The 22,104-nt window shown below is 37.5% G+C and overlaps 1 protein-coding gene across 1 annotated transcript in view; it reads left to right on the plus strand.

The window, feature by feature from the left end:
- Positions 1–22,104, plus strand: part of LOC148939457 (muscle, skeletal receptor tyrosine protein kinase-like) — a 160,590-nt gene that overhangs the window by 34,252 nt on the left and 104,234 nt on the right. Inside the window, exons 3-4 of the mRNA XM_089106883.1 lie at positions 5,779–6,075; positions 17,371–17,495. Of these exons, the coding sequence (XP_088963009.1) occupies positions 5,779–6,075; positions 17,371–17,495 (422 nt within the window). The remainder of the gene's footprint in view (positions 1–5,778; positions 6,076–17,370; positions 17,496–22,104) is intronic.

Below are 22,104 nucleotides of genomic sequence, written 5' to 3' on the forward strand. Positions count from 1 at the left end.
CATACCTCCTCTAGTTGACCTGAAAGGGAAAACTTGATACCATTCCCAAAAAAATCTGTTTACTTTCTTTGATAGCTTCGATTCACTTACGCTATTTTGATTCGGTTAAATTTTAAGAGCAGAAGCAGCCCCGAAAATCTGAACATAATACCCTCAATCGTTCTTGGGATACTGCTGAGATACCTTATTGGGAATTAGCATTAAAACAGTGCATTTTGATTTAATCTTATGGCAACATTTAGTTTTTAAACATAAAGGCAAATGAGAGGGTGGGCGTGGGAGAGGGATTAGTTTCCCTCCAATCACTTTTGACTATTAAAAAGGGCATCAGCCCTTTCTATTTTCAGTTGAATGAGCCCTTTTCGAATTTCCTACGACAACTCTTTCGATACAAAGTGTCCTGGTCTAAACAACAACAACAACAAAAAAATAATACATTATACCCGCATCGATGTTTACTATAAAAATGTCAAGCCTTCCAATCACTTTCGACTATTAAGAAGGGCACTAGGCCTTTCGATTTCCAATCGAATGAGCCCTTTTTGAGTTTCTACGACAGCACTACCTATAAACATGTTCTATGCCCCCAGAACACAAATTGCAACCCTTAGCCTAAGGGCTGTGAGGGTGGCTGTCATCCTCTAAGACCTAATTTCCAGAACTTTCAACTACGTTAAACAAAATGGCTATCTCAAAATTTTGATTGGATGTGTCTGGGAAAATGGTGGGCGTGAGAGGGGCGTTAATCTTTCTTCAATCACTTTCAACTATTAAAAAAGGCACTAGCTCTTTCAATTTCCAATCAAATGAGCCCTTTTGAAGTTTCTACGACAACGCTTTCAATAAAAACTTTATGTGCCCCCAGGAGATAACTTACAACCCTCGCTCTGAGGGCTGGGGGGGGTTGTCATCCTCAAAGACCTAATTTCCAGAACATTCTACTACGTTGAACAAAATGGCTATCTCCAAACTTTGATTGGATGTGATTTGGGAAAAGGTTGCCGTGAGAGCGGGGGTTAATTACTCTCCACTCAGTTTCGACCATTAAATGTCAAATAAAATGGGCCCTTTTTGAAATTTCTACAACAACTTTCTATATAAACCTTATATGTCCCCAGGGCATAATTTACAACCCTTGCACTGAGGGCTCTGATAGGGTTACCATCCTAAAAGACCTAATTTCCAGAACTTTCGACTACTTTGAACAAAATGGATATCTCAAAATTTTGATTGGATGTGTTTGGGGAAATGGTGGGCATGAGAAAGGGGTTAGTTGCCCTTAAATCACTTTCGACTATTAATAGGGCACTAGCCCTTTCAATTTTCAATTGAATGAGCCCTTTTTGATGATTTTACAACATCGCTTTCTATAAAAATCGCTTTCTATTACATGCTCCCAGGGCATAACTTACAACCAATGCCCTGAGGATTGTTGGGGGGATGGGTTGTCATCCTTAAAGACCTAATTACCAAAACTTTTAACTACGTTGAATAAAATGGCTATCTAAAATTTTTGATTGGATGTGTTTGGGGAAAAGGTGGGCGTGAGAGGGGGGTTAATTATCCTCAAATCACTTTCGACTATTAAAAAAGGCACTAACCCTTTGAATTTTCAATCGAATGAGCCGTTTTTCAAGTTTCTACGACAACGCTTTCTATAAAAACCTTATATGCCCCCAGGGCGTAACTTACAACCCCTGCCCCGAGGCCTGTGGAGGATTGTCCTCCTCAAAAACATAATTTCTATCAGGAAATCAACTACGCTGAACAAAATGGCTATCTCTAAATTTTGATTGGATGTGTATGGGGAAACCGTGGGCGTGGAAGGGGTCTTAGTTGCCTTCCAATCACTTTCGACTATTAAAAAGGACACTAGCCATTTCAATTTCCAATCGAATGAGCCTTTTTTGAAGTTTCTATGACGACGCGTTCTATAAAAACCTTACATGTCCTCAGGGCTTAACTTACAACCCTTGCCCTGAAGGCTGTGGGGGAGTGTTCTCCTCAAATACTTAATTTCTATCTGAAAATCCACAACACTGAACAAAATGTTTATCTAAAATTTTTATTGGATGCGTTTGGGGAAAGGGCGGGCGAGAGAGGAGGGCTACTTGCCGTCAAATCACTTTCGACTATTAAAACGGGCACTAGACCTTTGAATTTCCAATCGAATGAGCCCTTTTTCAAGTTTCTACGACAAAGGTTTCAATAAAAACTTATATGTCCCCAGGCCATAACTTATAACCCTTGCCCTGAAGACTTTAGAGGGAGTGTCCTTCTCAAAGGTATAATTTCATGAAGTTTGACTGCGCATAACAAAATGGCTATCTCAAAATTTTGATTGGATTTGTTTGGGGAAATGGTGGTCCTGGAAGTGATGTTTGTTACCTTCGAATAACCTTCAAATATTAAAAAGGGCACTAGCCATTTCAATTTCTAATCGAATGAGCCCTTTTTGAAGTTTCTATGACAACGCGTTCTATAAAAACTTTATATGCCCCCAGGGCATAACTTACAACCTTTGCCCTGAGGGCTTTGAGGGGGTTGTCATCCTCAAAGACCTAATTTACAGAATTGAATAAAACTACATTGAATAAAATGGCTATCTCAAAATTTGATTGGATGTGTTTCGGGAAATGGTGGACGTGGAAGGGGTGTTAGTTGCCTTCCAGTCACTTTCGACTATTAAAAAGGGCACAAGCCACTCCAATTTCCAATTGAATGAGCCCTTTTCGAAGTTTCTACGACAACTTTTTCGATACGTAGTGCCCTGCTCTAAAGAAAAAAAAATAATAAATGATTCATTGTGCCAACATTGTTCTTATATGCCCTCAGTGCAAAACTTAAACCCCTTGGTTTTGGGGGGAGTGTCCTCTTCAAAAACATATTTTCTATCTAGAAATCAACTACGCTGAACAAAATGGCTATCTCAAAATTTTGATTGGATGTGTTTGGCAAAATGATGGGCGTGGGGGGGGGGGGCTTGGTGCCCTCCAATCAATTTCGAATATTAAAAAGGGCACTAGCCCGTTGAATTTACAATCGAATGAGCCGTATTTAAACTTTCTGCGACAACGCCTTCTATAAAAACCTGTTATGCCCCCAGGGCATAACTTACAACCCTTGTCCTGAAGGCTGTGGGGGAGTGTCCTCCTCAAAAACATAATTTCTATCTGGAAATCAACTACACTGAACAAAATGGCTATCTCAAAATTTTGATTAGATGTGTTTGGGGGAAAGATGGGCGTGGGGTGGGGGCTAGTAGCCCTCTAATCATTTTCGACTATCAAAAAGTGCACAAGCCAATCCGGTTTTCAACTTAATGAGCTTTTTTAGATGTGTCTACGACAAGTTCTTAAATGCAATGTGCCCTGCTCTAAAGGAAAAAAAAAATAAAAATAAATGATACATTCTGCCAACATCGTTCTTATATGCCCCCAGGGTATAACTTAAAGCCCTTGCACCGAGGGTTGTGGGGGAGTGTCTTCCTCAAAAACATTTTTTCTATCTGGTAATCAACTATGCTGAACAAAATGGCTATCTCAAAATTTTGATTGGATGTGCTTGGGGGAATGATGGGCGTGGGGGGGGGGCTAGTTGTACTCCAATCACTTTTGACTATAAAAAAGAGCACTAGCCATTTCAGTTTCCAATCGAATGAGCCATTTTCGAAGTTTCTACGACAACTCCTTCGATACGAAGTGCCCGGGTATGGAGAAAGAAGAAAAAAAAAAACCCATAAATAATACATTGTACCCATATCGTTCTTTACTTAGGCAATGCTATTGCGCTGCCTATGATTATCGTTGATCAGTATTAACTAAATTAAGTAATTGCTTTTAACTATACTTTTGAGCTTAGGTATGCAAAGCCAAAACCGGAAGCTAAGTTGTGTTACCCTTCTTTCCAAGGGAGGAGGAGGGCGTTTAAAACCTATAAATCTAGTTGTTTACCCAAAACATCAATATTTCCTACAGGGAACAGGTCCTTTTGACGGATTTTAGGGCAACCTCTCCCTCCCACTCGTTACGTTTGAGCATGGTCTAGCTGCAGTAATGTGTAACTTAATAAATTACCAACAAATTTCGGGTATAGTTGAAAGAAAATCAAGAATGAACACTCAAATATTTAGACTGTGTAATCGTCATCATCAGCCAAAAAATCTATACCACTAAAATGATGAAAATACTTTGACTTACTTGACTTAAAGCTCTTGCTTGGCAGCGTCGCCAGCGTAGAGGGAACCAGACGTCAGCGCTGTTAGTCGTCTCCAGCGTGGCCTGTTTTGGGTGAGGATAGGAGCTTTGGTGGGGTCAATACCCCATGCTGTGAGTTCATCGTGGATGATATCCGCCCGTCTCATACGTGGTCTACCTCTGGGCCGTTTCCAGCCGTTTGCAGTCGGATCGAAGTCAAATATAAGTCGGGCAGATCTTTTAGTGGATAGGCCAAGTAAATTATCGTACCAACGCAGCGAGTGGGATTCAAGCTGTTCGGACAAGGGTGGTAATTTAAAGGACCGGAAGATATCCATGTTCTGTACCCCGTCGAGCCACGTAACGTGTTCGATTTTGCGGAGGTGTTTTGTATGGACAGCATTTACCTTCATCATCTGCCACTGAGTCAAAGGCCAAGTCTCTGACGAGTACAACACATCACTTGCTATCGAGGCAGAGTAGATACGAGGTTTCGTTAGACGGCTGATCTGGGGTTTGTGGAACATTGTTCTCAATAGGCGGCCGAAAACGGCGTTCGCCTTTTCCACCTTTGCTGATATCTCTGCATCTAGATTTCCATTTGAGCAAACAATTGAACCAAGGTAGGTGAACTGCTTGACTATCTTTACATCTTGGCCACATACTTCTATAGTTGTCAGGGGGCTGCATGGTGTCTTTTCCACAGGCATTATTTTGGTCTTGGTCCAGATGAAAATACCTTAAAATAAAATATTTACAATTATAACCCTAACCTTCAGTTTTAGAAAGCTAAAGTTGTACCAAAGGAACTAAAGGAAATAAATTAAACCACAATATTTAGTATTTACACAGTCAAGTATTTATCTTTTTTCTGTTTGCAGCTGCTGATGCAGCTAAACTTCCACTTTAAAAAAAAAATCCGTAGTAAATTGACAAATTTCAAAGTAGTTTAAGGAATACGGCAAGTCTAAGGTAAATTTACACATTTTTTTTCTTTATATATATTTTTCATTTGTGCAACAGACAAGCAGGGTAGTTTTTACAGTTATTTAGGTTTTAACGGTCAAGACAATAGCATTGACATACTGAAGAACAATGTCTTTTCTATGTAATTGTATTTTTTCCCCTAAGCTTCATGAAATAAAACAGATTGTCATAGAACGTTACGGAAAGGGCTCATTCAGTCGCAATTTCTGAGTTTTACCACCCTCCTTAGAGGCATAAGCCAATTAGAGGGAAACCTTTTTCAGCAAAGGTGAGTGGATGTGCTGGCTGACAAGTTCTGTTGATGCCATATCAGATCTATCATGTAAAGGTAGTAGCTGGTGTGTAGTGGTTCAACAGGCAACTCTTCAGATTTTGCTCTGGATTGGTGCCAAGTGAGTATTGTGAGCGCCAGCATACAGTGAGAAACTCTATTCGATAATTAGTCTTATGCAAAAATAAAAAAAAAGGTTTGTTTAAGAATCATAATTTCAAACAAGTTGGAATTAATAAAACACTGACCACATAGTCTCAATGGACACGAATAATAGTTTTCAGAATAATTACTATTAATGATATATATTTATTTGGGTTTTAGGTTCTGTAACTGGAACTTCTCTTAAACATTCCGGCTTAACTGACGCTAAGCCACTTAGTATCAGCGCTGTACATGGCAGTCGTTTCCAACTATCTTGCGACGTGCCTGCCGAAAGTATATACACCCAATGGTCTAAAAACGGTATCCGTATATCAAATAATGAATCCAGATTAAGCATATCTCCTGACCAGAGTCTATCTTTCTCAAGTATTAGCAAAGCTGATGAAGGATTGTACGAATGCTCGTTTGAAGGGGAAGAAGGAAGTAAAGCTCGACAATGGCAATTTCATGTTGAAGGTGAGTTTATTTAAGCAGCAATTAAAAGTGTGGGTGCTTCTTTGGAACGGGACTGGAAGGCTTTTGTTTTTGCGTGAAGTATAAAAGATTATCTCTATCTTTGGGTTTTTGAGCTGTTCCGAACAGGGAAGTCCGAATAGAGTTTAGGAGAAGGGGAAGACTTGGAAAAGAAAAGAAGAGTTGGGAGAAGAGAAGTGGACTGGAAGGCTTTTGTTTTTGTGTAACGTTTAAAAGATTGTCTCTATCTTTAGGTTTTTTGAGCTGTTCTGAACAGAGTTTAGGTTTTGTTCAGTATAAATATAGTTTGTTTCAATTTTAACGCTTTAGTAACTCTGCTGATGATGATGACTGATTGTGTCATCGAAATATTCTGAGCTTTTGTATATACTTGTTTAACTGTCTAATAAAAGGTCCTATCCCTATTTGAAACTCTTATTTATTTAGTCAGAGTTGACGCTTCAATCATTAACAAAGAATCCAGACCAGTTATAACCTCGAACTGTCACAGGGATGTACAAAGGTGAAAACAACCGTGATAGTAGTAGGGTTTTTTTTTTTTTTTTTTTTTTTTTTTTTTTTTTTTTTTTTTTTTTTTTGATAGGGAATTCCATAAAACAGTGCGTTTTTTTAGCTCGAATTTTTCGTGGACCGATTCTTCTGACCAGATGCATACGCAGGTGGAGGGGGAGCCATGGATCTGGGATTCTCTGAAATTAAAATAGATTTTTGTTACTTCTCTTATTTTTTCTTTAGTTCGTCTGTATTTTTTTTGGTGGGAGAGAGGGTGGCGGAATTAGACTATTTTGCAAATTGAAGTGTAAAATGAGTATACCCTTATGATATCTATATTAATGTAACAAGCGTGTAAAACACTCTAAATAAAAAAAAAATCAGTCTACAATTGTTAAGGAATATGCTATTAGGAATTCACTGTCATTAACTGAGAAATTAAAATATTATTCTTGCTTAGATTTCTTTCAAATCTATAAGTCAAAATCCACTGACAATTTTATTTAACAAAGTTTGTTTTTGTTGAAGAAATTTGCCAATAATTATTGGTATTTATTTTCTGTTGGTTAACGGTGATACGAACATTGCTGTTAAACGCCGACATCAACATTTCCTTTTTTGTTGAATCGCGAAGACACGTCTAAAATACCAAACTAACAAAGGGCGCGGTTAAACATAGTTGCCAACGTGAAAATCATAGGGGAGGGTTGTAGATTTGACTTTATTAAAATTAAGATAAAGCACAGTACTGAACAAGTTATATAACATACAAGTATTATGAATCAAGTTATCAATTAAGAGCTAGTAGCGTAAATTTCTATCCCGAGCATAAACGGCATATTTTTAAAGAACCAGAACTTGTGATAATGAACCTTTTAATGAAGTTGTCTAGTACACCATGCTAAAACACGTCTTTTTTAGCATTTAAGCCTAAATTATTTCTAAGCAACTTATTTCTTGTTTCTGAGAGGTTTCGAATTTAGTAACTTACTCTTTTTTATGAAATTCTACATAACGTTAAGCCGCTGAAAATACAGAGCCTGATATGCCACTAGCCAGCTATATTTCTGCTTATATTTTTTTTCCAGCGTTATGTCTTATGAGTTTCCTTCAAAAGGGACCAATATCCTGGTTTTTAGGGATGACCTCTCTCAGAATACCAGTACTAACTGAATTGCAACTTAGGCTCAAATTACTTAGTATTCATTGCAAATTGTCATCTCTTGTATGTCACTTGAGCACGCCAAGTTTCTGTGTGTCTGCCGTACTGCCTTGACAAACGGTGACACCGGTCAAGATTACTCATCAGAGGGAGGGTACGTTGACGAACACACCACCAACACTTTAAGAAATTTTCAAATAAATTTCTTGTGAATTATTGTCTCGATTTATCAGTAGTTGTACCGAACCAATCGTGCTCAAAATCCTCCTCAGGACCATAATGTGGTGTTTCTTTTGTGGATGGTGAAGTTTTCCCCACAGTAGAGTGCAGAGAGTCTGGTATCATAGCACTATCCCTTCTCGCTTAGCTTAAGGCATATTCCAATAGGCAATGGAAAGAACTCCCCCTAAAAAAAAGTCCCTTCGGATCCTACCCCAAATACTAATGAATTTGATCCATTTATGCCCTATCTTGGCTGGTCAAGCTCTCTATCACAAAGCTCACATGAAAGCTCAAATTCTGAGAATAGGACAATGATCAGTGTTGGAGCTAATGTTACAATTGATGATAATGGGTTTCAAGAGGTCCTTTCTAGGAGCTTTAAGAAAAGGAAAAAAACGTCCCCAATCAAAAGTATTTCCCCTCCCCCAGTCCGAGATTCTCCTTCCCAAAACTTAGGAATTTACCTCAAAATTTCTCCTAACACCCCCTTTGAAATAACAAAGATTTCTACAATAAGGGTTGCAATTTTCAAAATGTTAAAATCAATGTTTTCTCTTAACATTCACCATGATGGATCCGTGCTAATAGCTGTCCAAGATCAGAAATCAGCAGATAAAATATTAAATCTAAAATCCCTTCTGAACAGCCCAATTAATCCATCTCAATGGAACACAAAACAATCCCCAACAAAAATAGTAGTATATAATGTTCCCCTAGAAATACCAATTCAGGAGTTAAAAGAAGGCTCTCAGATAGGGCTGGTAATACAATCCCTGTAGAAGATGTCACTCAACTGGGTAAACCCAACTCTAATGGATTAAAAACAAGTAGATCTTTCTTATTTTCTTTCTTATTTACACTGAAGGAAAAAATTAATATCCCAGAAAAGTTATTCCTATTTGGGCAAATTAAACCGCACAAGGAATACAAGCCAAAGCCTATCCAGTGTCAGAAGTGTCTCAAACTGGGACACACAAAAAACAAATACAATTAAATTCTCCCAGCATGTAGTAATTGTAAAGGCTCCCATCGTAAAGAGTTGACAACTAGCAACAACAATCAGCCTACATATATCAATTGTAAAGGCCCACATTATCTACCAATAAATCACTATGTCCTGCATATAATAAAAGAGCACTACCACTCCAAGTAGCAACAGAGAAGGCCATTCCATTCCCTTTTGCAGCTATGGAAGCAAATTCTGCCCAACCACACCAAATAAAACCCATAATGAAATAAAATAAAACTCCCAAGTCAAACACTCCCAATGCATCAAGTACCCCTTACAAAACACCATCCTTTAAGCGCCCTAGCTCACATCTCTATCAGAATGAATCACCAAGCCAACAAGCCTCCTTGTCTAGTGAGATGAGGTCGGCCTGTCACCCTCTCCCAAGAAGAAATAAACCAGAAACACTACCAGGAATTAATCCCTTAGCTGACAAACAGGATGCACAACTAAACATGCAATCCCCAAATATATGCTTATTCATTCTAAACTCTAATGCAGTTCAGGCCATGAATATACATCAACTACAGAAAACAAAAATCATTGCAGAATCGGCAAAAATCTGCATCCCTGATCATATGCTCATTCAAGCAAAAAAAGATCTTGCTTTACCATTAACTGATCATTGATACACAGTCATATGAAAAAATAAATCAACAACACAACACATATCAATACTCCAGTGGAACGTAAGATCACTCACATAAAATAAGTTAAATGAAGTAATCTCTTTTATGAATAATAATTCCATCAATGTTGCTTGCCTCCAGGAAACTTATTTAATCCAAAACCATCAGATTAAGTCTCTTGGATACACTATCCTTAACAAGGATAGGTCACAAGAGAGAAAAGGAGGTGAAGTAGCTTTAATAGTTAAAAATAATATAAAATTCTGTGGCATCAACTTTCCAGATTTTGTAAATGATGTTGATTCAATTAGTATCAGTGTTTGGCTGAACAACGCAAAAACATACATATTAAGCTTTTATAACTCTACTGGCCAAACTACAGATGCCATGGATTTCTTCAGCTATATAAATAATTCTAATATATTGAAAAATATCATTACTTGTGGAGACTTTAATGCCCACAGCCTTTTGTGGGGGAATAAACCAGCAAACAAAGCTGGTAAGTTCATTGAGCATATGACTTCAAATAATACTGAATTAGGTGTTGCTACCCCTCCAAACCTGAATACATATTTCAACCCCAAAAGTGGCAGTTTCTCTACAATTGACCTACAAATTGTGTGTTTAAATATTTTTAATAAAATTTATATAAATAAAATTGATAGTCTATGTACTAACCACTTTGCCATAGTTTTCTCCCTAAACGAACCTGCTGAAACCCTATCACATACCTCCAAATATATCAACACTAAAGCAAATTGGCCTATGTTCCAAAATAAGCTAAATTATGAAATACAAGTTTCACCCAAAATTCATGCATTTCAAACGGAACAGTTGACACACAAGCTGAAGTTTTGGCATCTTTACTAATAAATACAGCTAATCATGCTATCCCCATGACCACACCCAGGAAAACCTTGCCTAAACACATTTTCAAAGCATGGTGGACAAATGAGTGCCAAAATAAATGCAGAACAAAAAAGGCAGCTAGGAGAACATTCTTAAAAAAAACATTACCTACTACATATTTAAAAAAAAATACAAGCATAATCTAATCTAAAAAGGACCATACTTAATCCCAAATATAACTACTGGAATAATTTTGCAAATAATCTCTCCAGAGAAACACATGAGCCAATTATACATAAAGTCATAAGCCACATCTGTGGGAATCAGACTTCCCCACAATTCCCTCCTGCATGAGCTTATACATAATAATACACATTATGACAATGATAATGAAAAAGCTAAGCTATTTGCCACTCTTTTTGTTAATAAGTTAACATCAAATAATTGTAGCAAAATGTCCCCAATTCCTATGAACCCAAGTTACCAACCTCGCCCAGGATCCGAGTATATAACCAGCCCATTTTCAATCCAGGAAATGAATAATGCAATACATCATAGCGGCAGCTATGACAATACACACCCTACATGGATAAAGAATCTCACCCCTTCATACATTTAGGTAGTCTTGCATTTAGGTATTTTCGAAGACCTCACTGCGTTTCCATGTGACATGTGACCGAAATATCTAGTATTTTTTTGGTGAATTATCGCTGTCTATTAAAAGGATTTATCCCTATTTGAAGTTATATTTATAGGCTACATTTAATTGAACAAACTTGACAATTTATGGCAGAATCATTTGATTCCTTGAGGAAGAGGGAGCGGAGTCGTCCACCAGAAAAGATACAGTTAAAAAATTGTTTACCCATTTCAAGAGATTTACTAAAAAAAAAAAAATGGAGGGAGGTTCTGGAATTGTCTGTCATAATTTTGTTGGAAGGTGTAAATACACGGAAGGTAAGAAACTCAAATAATTCAAACATTAAAGGGAGGGTTGCACTGTCGTTGGGGTATGGTGCTTAGGTTATCGATTCATTGTTGGAAGGGGGATATCCTTTCCCTTTGTACGGGTTTTAGAACCTTATCTGATCAAAGCAGTTTTTTTGTATTTTAAGTTCTGGTGTCAAACAAGGCTACCACTTGTTGGGTTTTTCCCAATATCTTGGGATATTAGTACCCCGAAAAGTATACTATGTATATGCATTGCATTATTTAATACCTTGAGTTAATTTTTTAATTTTATGATTTTTCGCAAGCGATTCTTGGGATATTGTTAAATTTTCAGTGGGAGTATTTCCGGACTCTGGTTGTATTTTTTTAATTGTATTTCCTTTTTTTTATTTTCTAGTCGACATGGTCAAATCGGTAACGGAACGGGTTAGTTAAATACATTCCAGTTTTTAAGATGTGTAGAATTCACTGTCAGAAGTGTTTGAAGTGCTGTAGACAATAAAAATCGTTATATCGTATCCAGCAATGGATGTATTTTAAAATGTCACTTGCACACAGCTGATGAATGGTCCTCCTAGGCTAGGTACATGGAACTCCTCCCTTATGCTAGAAAAATTTGTGGGCTAAAATTAAATTTTCTGCTCGTTCAAACCACGCCTCTGCAAGGTGGACCTGTGTGTACCTCTATTTCTTCTGATTTGTGCACTTTGAAAATCGAATGATTTATTCATCATGCTGCCTACTGACATGCAGATAGATACTAAAGAAATCTAGTAATTTCATTTTTAGTTTGAGGCTGGAACTTGTTTCTGATTTCCGTTATGAAAGAATGGCTGCCGATTTTGCCCGGAAGGAAACACAAAGAAAATAGTCTTTCAAAGAAAGAGCGGACTTCCTTTGTAACAATTCAACCAAAACGAAATTGTTTTTCATTCCCTGACACAAGTTCTATTTAAAAGATGGTGGAAGTTCAATTTTTAATATCCCCTTTCTTAATACCGCCAGTCATTCAATATACTAGAATAAAAATTCCATTGTGGAGTAATAAATGCAAAGAAAATACAGAGAGGGGAAAACTTCTAGATATTCAACACCAATAAGAGCTGGCGTATGTTTAACCAGTGGGGGGGGGGACTCGTCCTTAACCCGAAGAATACATATTTAACCATATTTTCACTCTCAAGTCACTGTTTCACCTATTATGAGATATTGTATAAATATACAATAAATTAATTAACATTATAAATTAATATTTTCTTATGAATTTCTTTCCTTGAATATGTCTAGACTAATTACCTCTTCCCGCATTGACCGGTCATGGTTGTGCCTATCAAGGTTGGCAGTCAGCAGATTAGTATCAATGATCTAAAACCTTCAATTAAAAATTTTGCGATAATTCTTTAGCGGATCAAATGGATAAAATAGGAGAAATTTACAATATTAGAAACACTGATTCTATGCATTTTGTTCCTCGGATTTTTGATCTGTACGTATGGAGAGACACAAAGTGGGCCCATAGCCACTGCATTACTATTTAGTAGAATGATAGACGTATTGCATCTTGTTCAAAGCGGAATCAAGCAAAGAATTTTAATCTGGTATGATTGGAGGAAGTAAGTCGAAAAATTGCCTCATCTACATCCTTACTCCTCCTTCCCATCTTCAACTTTTAAGTGGAAAGGTAGGCATGTGGCAACTTGTTTAAATGGAAAATTCATTCAACATTTTTCGAGACATAGAGTGGGTCAATAGCCCCTTAAACATCCCTCCGCCTCTTGATGCCATCTATTTAGCAAAAAAGCAGGCATGTCGTGCCCTGTTTTTAAAGGAACATACAAGACTTTTCTATATGCATTATAGTAAACACGAAATAGGCGCTTGATCGCTCGAAAACCACCTCCCATCACCAACGTTTGAGCAGTAAAGTGACCAATTTTTTATGATCAGCTTGCAATTTATGGGATAAGTTTCTTGGGCCAGTGGAACAAGTGATTGATGATTTTTAGAGGTGCTTTTCCCGTCTTTGACCTACTTCAAACTTCTTGGACTAGTTATTTTGGACGGGGGAACAGAGCGGGTCAACTTCCAGAGGCGTTCACTGCTTCTATGGCATCTATCGTCCTTGCTAAAGTTTCCACATTCCCTTAAAAATTGGGACTAGGATACATGCAGCCCAGGTTTTAGCTGGTTTCTAAGCTTCATTGCTTGAGGATTCCTTTTTTATCACAAAGAGCGAGTTGTAGGCAAGAATCGTAAAGCTTATTCAGCCTCAGGGACGAGCGACTTGACTCTGACTTGACTCTGGCGCTGACTCTGCGTTTTTGTTCGGCCTTTATTCATGCAAATGGGTATGCTGTGATTATAAATAGTAGTATGACGCAATGGTGTTGTTTTGCAATTACTAGTGAGGTTTTAAGGCAGCAATCATTTGGTAATAGGGAATTGTTTTTGCAATTATTTGCAGGGACAATTAAGGCAAACTAATTCAGTAGCGTTTCTAGGCAAAGGAATGTAGCCTTAGTTCGTAAATGTTGCAATTTTATAATAGCATTATAGATTGTGTTAGACTTCACATTTTGAGAAGCAACATATATGTGTCGTTCCTGCAATACTGTTGTGAACGAAGGGGATCAAAGGCTTCTGGAACAGAGCTTCAAAGGCTTCTCTCTGTCAATTTCATTAATGTCAAACTTGTAACAATTTTTATCAGAGCTAGTTTTTGGGTTTTTCCAAGGTCTGAAGATTTTAGAACCGATACTGGAATCATGGGAAAAGTATTAACCCTAAAAAAATATTAAGTATGAAAACACTGTTATTATTTATATATTGAGTTTCTGTTCAAATCTAAGGATTTTTAGCTGGTGAATCTTGGGATATTGTTAAATTCTTATTGACAGCTCTGATATCGATAACTTGCAGAACCATTGTTTTTTTTTTTAATTTGAAGCAATCTATTAGCTTATACAGTGCATAGCGTAATTCCACAACCTATTTTATCAGTTCGAGCTTCACACAAGGCCGTGCCCAGGATTTTTTTCGGAGGAGGTTTTACTCAAAAAGAAATTTCGGGGGGGGGGGGGGTTGACAAAAAAACTCAAAAAACGCATACATAATTTGTTTAAATCCATTTTTGTTACGTTTTTACGATCCAGACAAACATTTCGGGGAGGGGGGAGTTCAAACCCCCCTAACCCCCCCCCCCCTCTGGGTACAGCCTTGGCTTCACAGTTGTTTTTTTCTGAGTTCGCGAGTCTCTTAATCATTTCTATAAATAGTTTTCATTGTTATTCCCCGCTGAAAAGAATTGAACCTTTTTTCAGTTAAACAGGTTCTTGTAGGTGACAAAATTCTCGGATTGTGAGTAGTCCCACTTTCTCAAGCAAAAATACTTACAGTAACAGAAAATCGAAAACGTATTTTTCACTATCTCAGGTATAGTTTTATAATATACTTGACTTCTCAAAAGCTTGCATTTCGCACTTAATTTTTTTATTATTTTGAACCACAATAGAATTATTTTTCTCTATCAGTTTTTTCTCCGTTTCTGATTTCCCTGACATTCCTTGGATTCATATCTCCTTTTAGATGTTCACACCTAGTCGAGGATTAAGAACCGCAGCAATCAGAGAAAAGAAACACCTGTGTTTTCTCCATCTCAATCCTATTTTTCTAGTTGATCTTATTTCGAGTGACCGGGTTCGTCTTCGCTTTGTTATTGCTTCTCTCCATGAATTCCTTAGTAAAACTACGCACCCTGGACATCGATGCACGCATGCCAGAGCCATGGCAAGAATATCAAAGGACTTTATTTGAGAGAGGATGGGATGGGGTTCAGAAAACGAAAAGTGTGTCTTAGTCTCACATTTCTCTAGAGCTAATGGCAATGGTGTATCTTTGTCAAAATCCTGGGGGCGAGGGGTAAAGCTGAAGCCGATTTTCGCAAATCAAGTGAAAATGGCGGTGAAAACTGAAAAATGAGCCATGCAGTACCATATAGGTAAAGATATACTGAAGACAACTGACCCGTTTCTGTCGATGCTTGAATTATGCATGTTTATCTGAGTTTTGACAAGATTTACGGCCCTGATCAGTGGGATTCTTGTCTGTATGTATGCCCTGGTGAAGATTTTTTCCCTATTTCTTTGTTGTTGTTTTTCAAGCTCTTTTAAAGTCCTTTGAAGCAACCTTTAAAATTAAGCGTTAACCTTTCGTCAAGTATATGGATTTATAGCATCAAACAATACAAAACGTGGAATTCTACCATCAGGTTTATAATTTTCTAGTTTACTGGAGTTCAAGATTTTGCTTACTTAGTATATTCTAATTTTGGACGATAAAGCTTGTCTTCCCTTTTTCAGTTTTTCAAATTTCTGACTCTCCAAATGCGATCTGGAGATATCCCTTTGTTGCTTCCTTGTTCTTTAGAGGAAAATTTCTTCTCGGGAACAACTTTCGAAGCTTATTCAAGTGACAGGATTTTTAGATTCTAGAAATTCTCACTTCGTCAAGCATAAAGATTTCAGTATCAGAATATAGAACACCTGTGTTTCCACCATCTCAATTCTAGTTTTCTAATTCACTTGAGATTGGAATTATTTTTCAGCCGTAACAAACTAGATTCAGTTTCCCAGCTTTATATAAAAGGCGTCTTTCAAATTCGAGTTTTGCATGAATTTTCTCCGCAACGTGTAGACGGGTAATTTAATGACTTTTGTTGGATAAATTGTCACCATATAGTTTAACAAATTAAAAGGATTAGCAAAATATATTTTATTAATATATGTTCATACTCCTGTAAAAACTACTGTATTGTTCGTTTCATATTTTTGTGTCCTAATTTTTTTTCCAGGACCCCTAACCCCACTTGACGCCACTTCAGAACGTCTAGTTTAAAACTGGTAGGGGTGTCTAGTGTGGCTTAGTGCCTCTGTTCTATAAAACTTTTGCCTCAATCACCTTACCTCCTTCTGAAAAACGGCCTCTTGTTGTGCCACCGTTTGTTAGGGTGACAGGATAGACACGTATTAATACAGCTATTTCTAATTACTTAAAGTAATAATCCCAGAGCAAAGAACACTTGAAAATAGCCTTTTTTTGCTGACGTCTACCCCATCAATCTTTGACTGTCTCGGAGACAGTATTCCCGCGAGGGTCATTCTGTTATAGCTATATGTATAAACCGAACGCTCAATAGTTACAGAAAACCTAGCGGTTAAACTGGGTAAAGGGAAAAGGGCCTGGTGTCTCGAAATATGCTATGAAAAAGGAACGGAGTTTACCTTTAAATTAAGTAAGTAGCCTACTATTGAGTACTTGCGTAATGGGTAATGAAGCTGAAATATAACTGTAATCTTTATTGTCATTTTTTGTTCAATTTTGACTTGATAAATTTTGATGTGTCCTGTGAAAATCGATGGAAAGGTTTGCGAGAGACAGGTATGTATGCAGGAACAAATCCTTTGTCTGAGGGGCACGGGTTTGATCCCTGGCATAGCCGGTTATTTTCGTTTGAGACGAGATTGGTGGCGTGACTTTTGTAAGCTCAGCCAAAGTCGACTCAGTTTTAAATCTTCTTGGGTGAAGAGCCACGAAACAGAGATAAGCATCGCCGGTTTAAACCTTAAGGATCTAGTGCAGTCATACTTACTTACTTACTTTTTTACGTATGCCTGAACACATATCTGGTTTAAAAATTTGGGGAACCTGAGGAAGTTTATCAACAAACAGCATGGGTAAATTTTTAAAAACAGTTATGAAATGACAAGGTATCACAGGAGGGTCTATTTACATCTATAATCATTGTTTAAATTGCCTCAATTCCGAGACAAACAAATTTTCTATTGCACGGACTTAGACACTCAGTTTGTTTTATGCACAAAGGTCCTTGGTGTTTGAATCCAGTACTGGTTAAAAGTTTTTGTAGTGAAGGGAAAGAACACCCCGATTAATCTATTCTTCTTTAGTTCCAGCACGTATCAAGGAGTTCCCAACGAGTCAATCTGTTATTTTTGGCGACAGTGTTGAATTTTCATGCGAAGCAATCGGGGATCCATTGCCAAACATATCCTGGTTTAGGGATGGAAAACAGGTTTGTTTTTCCCTTGTTATTTTGGAGTCCACAGAGGTGAAACTTTTCAATCATTGTAAGCTTACTGGGCCGCCCACAGTCGATGTTTAGCCTGAGGATTAATTTATTTGTGTGTCCATCCCCCCCCCAAAAAAAAACTACTTTTTTCGTTTTATTTATTTTATTTTGAAAATTGTGTAGTATTGCAAACGAATTAGAAGAGTCGTTACTCTTGCATTATGCGGGCCTTTCTAAAAAGTCAATTTTGGTTACCGCTAATTAAATATAAAAATTGGATGAATATATAATTGTTTATAAACAAATTTGGGCTGTATATTTGTACATTAAGGGGGGGGGGGTTAAAGTATAGCAAATATTAAATACGTAAGCTAACCTAACCTAGGTACATATCCCCCCCCCTAAATCCCCAAAAAAACACAGTTTAATATCGTATACGCAATGAAATCCATGCTATCATTGCCTACTCTATAGCGGTTATCACGTCAAAAACGGGTTTTATCATTGCCTACTCTATAGCAGTTAACCCGAAAGGTGCAGCGTCCCTCTAGCCCCGTGATTCGCAACGTGGGTCATGGCAATATTTCGGGTGGGTCATAGGCAGGACGTACAACCTTCGGCTGATTGTACTTTAGAGCCTTAATTCTGGAAAATGAAAACATTTTTTCATGTGGCTGACGTCACCTTCACATGCATTTAAAGAGCAAAAAAGGTACCAAGTTAATGACTTTTTTACTCCTTTTTTGGGTGAATACACGTATACTTTTGAATAACAAAATTTAAATATCACGAGGGGGCATCAGGACTTCAGAAATGCATAGGTGGGGCATGGCCCAAAATCGGCTGGGAACCACCGCTGTAGCCCCAACCCGCAAAAACATTTTGTGATCTACGCTTTGATAGCGCATTCCTTTTAATTTTCAATTTTATATTCAGTGGGAAAAATAAAAAAAAACGTCCGAAATAAAAGTGGTTCGATCCTCAAATAAAAAACCGTGAAGCTTTTAAACGTAATTTTTTCATAAATAAAATATTGCACTGGCTTCCTTTGATGCTTAACGCTGCGGGGGAATAACCCCTCTTCTCGATGGTCCTGCACGTGAATCTATTCATTGTAGGCAGATAGCTGGGCTGCGAGCCTGGAGACTTATTCACTTTCTAAACAACTTTCGTTATTTGTAGTTTCCCACTGTATGGAGACCCGAAATGCCTTCAATGACCCAAAAAAAGGAAAACCCAGCGGATATTGATATTCTTTTACTAAATCAAAATCTGTGTTAAAACGTGGGCTAAATCAAAATCAGCAATGAATCTTATACATGGATTTAGCTTAATTTGGATGGTACCGTTCCTGGACACCAGTTCAAAAAACTAGCATCATTTCAAATGAAATAGTGTCTTTGCCAAAGTGGAACTCAAACGGAAGGATTTCCCAGTTTTTGCTCTAAAAAAACAGCTTATCCATTTCCCAACAATTTATCACGCTTTTTCTTGTAGCCATCTCCCAATCGAACAAAATTCAAATACCAGAATATTTGAACTGGAACCGAAACTTTTTTAATGGAAGTTTTGATAGGCGTTGCCAACAACCAGACAAGAGGAGATAATTCAAAACTTTTTGCCCATATTTTTTTCAACCTGTGCTTGTGCTCCGAAAAACGGCACTCGTAGCGCAAATCAAAACCTCAATTATTTTAAATTGGTTTGATTCCTTTAAGCAAAAATCTGGCTGTAAAATACACACTGAAAATTGGTTACTTTCAGCAAAATATTACATAGGCTCATAGCCAAAAGGAACCTGATTGGGAAAACAATATTGTTTTAGGCTACGATCTTTAAATTCAGTTGTCATCATACAATAGTGATGACGCTCTTCTTCTATCTGTGGGAATTGAAGTTCAACCCAATTTGTGGCAACGATCTTGCTTTTAACGTCGTGGCAGCACAGTGGATGGATTCACTGCATAGCAATACGGAGCGTGGGGTTCGAACTCAGCTGCAGGAAGTTTGGGCGACAAGCTTGCTGCCTGTGCTTGTAAAAACGAATCTAGTTATTGAAACGTCGATTCGATACCTCACGCATCATCAGTGGCTCTGGAGTATCTTCATCCACGCCGACCTTTAAATTCCCGGATGGGTTCCTCCATAAGGTTCTTCGCCGCCCCCCTCCAGCAAACTCTGTGTAGATATGGACTATGAAATTTCGTTTTATAAGCCAAACTAGCTTGTTTTACAATCAAAGTCTGTATTATTCAAGCAAACAACTGGTCACAAGTATTTCAGTCTACGGATAGGTTTATTGGTTATGTATAGTGGCCATTGGATATTGCCAATGGTCGATTTATCCATTGCGTTAGCTATGATTAGGAAGCCGTTGAACTTAATGAGTGGGTGCCTAAAAATTGTTTTATTATAAACACTTGCTTGTGGCTTTTGATTGTGAAAACCCTTGTTTAGCGACACACATTTTGAGATATTGCAATGGTATGAATTCCCTTTATCCTTTCTTCCAGGCCTCCCATTGCATATTTTAAGTATTAAGTTCAGTCACTATCCTAATGGTGAGTTTTGTGTATTAGCCATTTTAGGTAATATTTAGTTCCAAAGTTCAAGCAGTATTATTAAGTTTTTTCATTAAAAATGCCTTGTGTAGATTTTTGAACAGTTCTTCTGCAAATACCAGAAAGTGGTTGATTTTTTCATTTCTTTTCATTGTGTGGTTCAATCTCGCTTTTTAGGGCGATAATGAGAGGAATGTTGAGATGGCTAGGGCAGGTTCTGCGTATGAAGGATGACAGATTGCCGAATGTGTCCTTTTTGGCCAACCGTCTAGGACTAAACAGAAAGCAGGTCGTCCGTGGTTGGGGTGGGAGGATGTCATAAAGAAAGATTTAAAGGAAATTGGAACTTCCTGGGAAGGTGTAAAGAGGGAGACTTAGAATAGATTAGGATGGAGGAGGAGCCTGCGTAGCTATGTTGGCCTCAGACGGCTTGAGGCTGCTGTGAGTTGTTAGTGGTAGTAGTAGTTTCATTTCTGAATCCAAGAAATTTTTCAATTAGACTTTCAGTGCAAACTTTACCACACAAAGCTTTACGTTGCGTGTGGCCTTTCACTCTTGCCGCTAATAATAGAACACGTAATAAGACAGCGGGCAAAGGAAAAGTTTAACCAAAACTTTCCAAAGGCGATGGGAAAGACGTTTTGACGCTTCCACAGTTTTCAAATTAGACAATGCTTACTTTTGCTCGAGAAATGTTTAAACTGCTGGAGACCCCCTCCAAAAGACACGATGACGAGCAAGTGGCCTCCTAAGGGACTTGGCAGCCTTGGTCCCTATTCCTTCCATATTTTGAAACCTCCCATTGGCTTCAGTTTCAACGTCGCCATGGCAAACTGCATTTTCTTTTGTCCACTGATTCTCTTCTCCCTTTCGCAAGGGGCTGGTAATGGAGTCATCGAACTATAATTTGTCCACTATTAAACTAGAATGCGATCTTAATATTTTCTATGCTTATAATGGAGAGACAGTCTTCTCTGAGAAATTATTTCTGCAACATGGCTATACTTCAGTTCCATGTTCTGCAGATCATATGTGAAATAAATATGTGATCTAAATGTGTGAAATAAATGTGATCTAACTAAATATGCAGATCATATGTGAATATGTTGTGATTTAACTTCGAATTAGTCTTCTAATGTTTTACGACAGCTGGCTCGATACGATCACCTCTGTGGCAAAAAGGGAGAAAAAAGAGGAGACACGCCGTGTAAAAAAGTGACTTGTGTTGTTGTTCAAGGTGGGAAAGTAATTCTTTACTTTAAAGTTTTAATAATACCGTTTCCAAAGCTCTACTTTTCATTTCAATCGGGTGCCGTTGAAACTTTTTCAAAACACCCAGAAACTGGTTTTCGCTATAAACTTTTACTATCAAGTTAACCAATATAAGACCTATCATTCTAAATTATCTCTAAAAAAGAAATTTGTCTCATTAGACGATCTTTTCACTTGACTGGCTGATATCGGTCAGGACTCTGGGTGGTAATTTGTTTTACCCATAACTGTTAGTGTTCTAGGGTACAGGGTACATATTGATGACAACTTCTGACTTTAATTTGAACAGTTCTGCTTGCAGTTCTAATTAGGTTCTCCTCCATTTTTTTTTTTTTTTTTTTTTTTTTTTTTTTTTTTTTTTTGTGTGTGTGTGTGTGTGAACCCTCTGTAAATTGATAGATTTATATTCAGTTCGAAACTGGTTAAAACTTATTTTCATGTCTTTTCAAATAAACTACATGCTTCATGTAAAACTTCTTTTTCATGAAAGTTGCTTATGTTGTTGTCCTTTTCTTTTCGTTGGCACAGGAACCGCTAATCTGGATTAATTTTAATTGATTTTTAAGTTTTTGGATATATCTTACAAGTTTAACAAGCAGTTTCAAAAGCTAAGTAAGTAAAAGCCTAAAAATTCGCAAAGAGCAGAAATTAGCCCATCATATCTAATTTGGAACTGCCATGATTTCCTGATTTAACGTGGAAATCAAGGTCTAATGTAAAACTAAAGAAATCAAAATGATGAAACTGAAACTTCATTTCAATTAGTTTCAGCTAATTTC

Source organism: Artemia sp. Qi Xiang Cuo, chromosome 21 (genome assembly GCF_049724085.1).
Source record: "Artemia sp. Qi Xiang Cuo chromosome 21, ASM4972408v1, whole genome shotgun sequence".
Taxonomy (NCBI): domain Eukaryota; kingdom Metazoa; phylum Arthropoda; class Branchiopoda; order Anostraca; family Artemiidae; genus Artemia; species Artemia sp. Qi Xiang Cuo.